At 35.7% G+C, this 5,347-nt stretch overlaps 1 protein-coding gene across 1 annotated transcript in view; it reads right to left on the reverse strand.

The window, feature by feature from the left end:
• The window catches only part of LOC109824279 (nifU-like protein 2, chloroplastic), an 11,049-nt gene extending 8,061 nt beyond the window's left edge, over positions 1-2,988 (reverse strand). The window contains exons 1-2 of the mRNA XM_020390845.1: positions 2,773-2,988; positions 2,601-2,685 (exon numbers count right to left, since the gene is read on the reverse strand). Of these exons, the coding sequence (XP_020246434.1) occupies positions 2,601-2,685; positions 2,773-2,868 (181 nt within the window). The 5' untranslated portion in view covers positions 2,869-2,988. The remainder of the gene's footprint in view (positions 1-2,600; positions 2,686-2,772) is intronic.

Here is a 5,347-nt window from a genome sequence, read left to right on the forward strand (position 1 = left end):
AAGAGCCTCTGCCCTTCCGCCTTCTCCTCCACCAATGACAACATCAACAACCTCAGACCATGACGAGATTCCACCATCTTCAAGCAACGCTATCGTTTTCTCCAATCAGATCCCTACAAATTCTAGAGCACACTCGTGCTACAACATTTCAGATTCAAGCTTTTGACCTTATTTGATTAGATTGCTCACAATTACTGGTGAATCAAAATTTGTTAAATCTATTGATTATTATATTGAATTGATCTTTATATTGAATTTGCAAGATCTATCTTATAATAGTTTGATTCCAACACTGATTATTCGATTCAAATCTATAGATCAAGCCTGAATTCTCACTCTGTTGGTTTATTTCGAATATTACATTTTACTGCTGTAGTTCCTTGGTTGTTAGATTATTTTCTGTTTGTTTATAACATTTCATTTATCATAGTTATTTTCCTTAGAGTTATAGTGTGAATCAACATTTATTTGCATTTAGTCTTGTTAGTCTTGTTAGGTTACTTTTCAACAACCCTATATATCGTGCTACATCAGGTGTAGAATATCTAGTATTCAGATGGGTAGTATTTGCAGATCACCAAATTATTTATAATCATAAATCAACTATTAGCTGAAAACTTATTATTATTTTAGTTTCCCCTATTAGCTTCCATCTTGGCTAGGTGCTTATTCGTTTTTTTAGTAAAATAGCAACTAGGGAGAGATCTGGCATTGTGTTGATATAGAAGTCCAAAAAAATTTCTTTATACCTTGAAATAAATATTTCCTTTTTTTAAGAACTGAGTCAGCTAAGAGGAAAGTAGAAAAAATGTTTGCTTTATACATGCATGAGGACCCTAAGATGTTTAAGAAACAAACTCAAGATGCCCTCTCTGATGTTCTAGACTATCACAAATTTAGACAGCTGACATCTCCATGCATATCATTCGATGTACAAGAATCCTACAAGCAATTTCTAAAGGGTTCTGGAGATGCATAGCTGTTAGAATTGGACAGTTTCATCATAGGTGACTACTTGCAATTTAATAATCATGACTACAACAATACATGGCAAAGCTTGACCTTATTATATCCATACTAGTAGTAGTTGTATGCATGAAAAACATGCCATATTAGAACTTCATGTAGAATGTGTTTTCAAAGTTTTAAATTTCTACAGACATTTATAAATGAACATTGACGAAGCAGACTTAAAAGTAACGCATTAGTTGGAAATTTCATCAAGATTTTGAAATATTTGTTTCTGATTTTTTTTCCCTTTAGATGCTATCTAGTTACTATTTTATCTTCAAACTCATGAATAAGAAGAAAACATTGTCATCCCTACATAACATTTTGACTTGGGGGCTTTTGTAGTTCAGTCAACATACTAACTAACATTCCTCCAAAGAGTCTTACGGCAGGTACCAGAGAGTGGGTTAAACAGCATTTAGTAAATGAATTAAAAGCAAGAAAAATTAGGATCCAGATGTGGCCAAACTTTCGTGTTTACTTCCATGTTATCTGTGGGGCCCACAAAAATCTTTGCATAGGATTTGTGCATGAAAGCTAAGAAGGAAACTGTTACATGCTTTGTTCATTCTAAGGACAAAAAGACATCTCCAACTTCATTGGGGGATTTGCTTTGAGAAAATTGAAGCTATCAGGATTAGTTAGGACGAATCTTACACAAAAATTAAATGCTTTGTTAGAATTGGGTTTGTCTTTATGTTAAAGCATATACAAAGGTCAGCATAGTTACAGGCAAATTAGAGAACAAGACAATAATGTTTTTATTTCTTGGATAGTTATTTAATTTGAAGTTGCATATATTTCTAATTTATATCTTCCTCTAGTAGTCTCTCCACCTTTTAGAACCTCAATCTAATGCGAAAACTTCCGTTGTCAGGCTCCCAAGCATTCCCACAAGTTGAAGCACAGAACGGAGTCAATGGACAAGATAACCAGGTGCATTTAAAGAAAGAGGTGTAATTAGAAGATTGCCAAATTAAATGGTTCTAACATAGCTAGAACTCAACGTCTTTTGCAGAAGTATTGATCAAACTCAATAAATATATCACCTTCAAAACTCATATCCCTACTGAATACAGAGACGTGCAACTCAGGGTCAAGCCAAGCGTACAACAGAACCAACAACGATTCCTAGCAGGTAGCACAACTAACATACTTGAGTTTGAAAAAAAACAAATTTTCCACATGCTACAATTAGACCAACTTGCTTATATCTCAATAAATATCATACTGGAAATGAAGAACATTAGTTACACAGTAAGAGCTACATCAACATTTGAAGCAAGTAGTAGCTAAGCTAACAAAGGAAAAACTAAACAAGAAAAAATCCTAAATCTTGTACGTCAATCCTATACGTCCAATTTTTTCCCACCATATAAAGATTCTGTCACTAAGAATAAATTGTGAGGCTTTTCAACCGGAAAAAAAAAACTCCGATCAGAACCTAATCCCAAGACAAATTACAAGGAGCTAAGCCCAAAGCCCTCATCATTCAACAGATTTCAACCACTAAAATCTAAAGAAATCAACAAAATCTCGAATTTATCCTCAAAAATCACAGAACAACCCTATCAAAGAGACGAACCCACCTTGCCTTCGCCGACATCTGGAGACCAACCGGAGCGCGGAAGGAGGCGGAACCCTAGAAACACGAAGCCCGCAGAATCCCGAACCCTGAGAAATCATCGAAGCAAGCTAAAGAAATCAAGAAATTAATCGAATTCTACAGAAAACCAATCAAATAGAGAGAAAAGAGAGAACCTTGAAAGATAGAGAAGATGACGACGACGACGACGACTCAGGAGCTTGATTAGGGCAACAAGAACAGTAGCAAGTATTCAGCACCACAGATTGCATCTCCTCTCTTTTGAGCAGAGATTGAGAATGAAATCACCCGCACGCCTCTCTTTAATTTGGTGGTGCTAATTATTATTATTTTTTTATTGGTTTCTGTTGTCTCCACAGAGAGGGGGAGAGATGATGCGTCTCTGTTGCCTTATAATCATCTTGGGCCTAGGCCCATTTGCCAACTATTTAAGCTGACTTATATAGAAACAAAAATGCTGATCTCAACAATAATTTTTCTGTTGGTCAAATGAGTTTAGTCCCATATTTATTTTTTCGGACAGAGAAATGCTTTAAGGACCTAAAATATGGGATCAAAGTAAGAGGATAGGTGAACTGTCCCCTCCCTATTGCATAATGACTCATTATGTAATAGGAGGAAGATATCTCACTTGTCCCCTCCAATGGTCCCATATTTTGAGTCCCTGTAGTAGCGCTCTTTCGGACATAAGGGTGTCGTTTAGTATATATTGGAATTTTAAATACAGCAGACATCGCATGCGAAGGATGCTACAAGCAGCATTTGTTGCAAAAGATAATCTCAAACTCCTTGTATTTTGAAATCTAAAATACAATGTTTTGATTAGTTGAAAAATGTGATTACTGCAGAAAATGTAGCATCACCTGTATTTTATGATTGAATATGTTCCTTTATACAAATAGGAGGATCAGAGATTCACTGTTCATGCTACAGTAAATGCTACAGCAACATTTGCTGTAGCATTATTACTGTAGCTAATAATCAATTTAAAAATATTACTGTAGCACACGGGTATATTGTAATATTTAAAAGGTACTGTAACAGCGCGGGATACTGTAGCACTTCCAAAAATTCAAATCATGCCATATTAAAAAAAAGCGGGATTACTGTAGCAAAAAAAAATACCGTGCTTTGCACGGACCGCAAACTAGTATCAACTAACTTGAGGATATGGCATGACATTAGTTTTTAGTTTTTTGTTAATAAAAGGACTTCTGAAGTTGCTGCTGGCAAATTTGTTATAGCGTTTTTCTGCAAAATATAAATCTATTTAATTGTCACTCCCAGCTAACTCGTCGCTAACTAAATATTAAAAATAGAAAATTAACTGCAACATATATCGTTTTAACTCGATTTTGTGTCAACCAAACGAACTCTTCGAATTTTCAACTTCACAACAGATTCTTGGGAGACCTTATGGTGTTCAATAGCATGACCAATTAAAATTTCATACAGAAAAATTCCTTCTTTTTTTCTTTTTCTTTTTCTTTTTTTTTTTGTTAAGATGTCTTCTATGGTTTCCTTCAGTCTGCGATTCTGTCCTTTAAAAGTTTAACACAACTATTCTGCATCATTGATATAGATCCGTGGGGTTCCTTTAATCCTTTCAAAGAAGTACAAACACAAAGGCATGTGATTAGCATTGTTATTTAAATATAACTAATGATTAAAATAGAAGTCAGCTATGCATGGCTACCCTACGACTGCATATTAATCGCCTTGACCAAGGAACCAGCATAATACTAACTACCAAAAGACAGCTAAGATTATTGTCATAAAACACAACCACAAAAAAAAGGGTGTTGCTACAAGGACCCAAATAAAGAACCCAAGACATGGGACATGTAAGGTGTCACCATCCGGTTGCATAATGCACTGTTCACGTGAGGTGTCACCATCCGGTTGCATAATACACTGTGTATGAACAATGCATCATGCAACCGGATGATGACCCCTCCCATGTCCCATGCCTTGGGTCCCCTATTTGAATCCCTGAGACATTAATGCAAAAAAAAAAAAAAGCCGTGTGATTGTTGCGTTCAAATGGGTAAAAGCTTGGAGAATCATGTTTGCATAAAACCGAAATTACAACAATTCAAACTTGACAATATCTTGCACCACATTTTGAAGACACGTGGCACACAGAGAAAGAGCAAAAGTAACTTGAAATGAAATGAAAGAAATACATTCACAATTCTGGCCCACTGGGGCCATATAACAACCGCATCCCCATTTATCAACTCGTCAGCATTTTCTCCAAATGAAAGAAATGAAATCTAAACTGATCAGTGTCAGATATATGCATAGTGAAAAAGGCATATAGGCACAAATGTTATATTTAAGCAAGTTCTTAATCAAGTGATTCCATCGTACTAACTCCTCATATGAATCAGATACGGTATACTGTTAATGCATCGAAAATTGTATACTGATCACAGCCGAGAGATCTTATATGCAGCCTGCTCGTCCAATGAAGCTTCGGGGAGATCATCCACTGAATTGCTTCGAGATAAGGTGCCGACTGTAATTGTTTCATCGTCCATGGTTGTTGTATCTAACGAACAGATTGATGTGGCGGTTCCAACTCTTGAAAGCAAAGGACTGCGTTTGGTTTTTACACGCTTGCACCAACTATGAAGCGACTCCCTCACACTCTCAGCCAATAAAGATTTCTTGAATTTAGATCCCATCTTTAGACATGAGAAAAAAAAAGGAAAAAAAGAAAAATTG

Source organism: Asparagus officinalis, chromosome 9 (genome assembly GCF_001876935.1).
Source record: "Asparagus officinalis chromosome 9, Aspof.V1, whole genome shotgun sequence".
Classification (NCBI taxonomy): Eukaryota; Viridiplantae; Streptophyta; class Magnoliopsida; order Asparagales; family Asparagaceae; genus Asparagus; species Asparagus officinalis.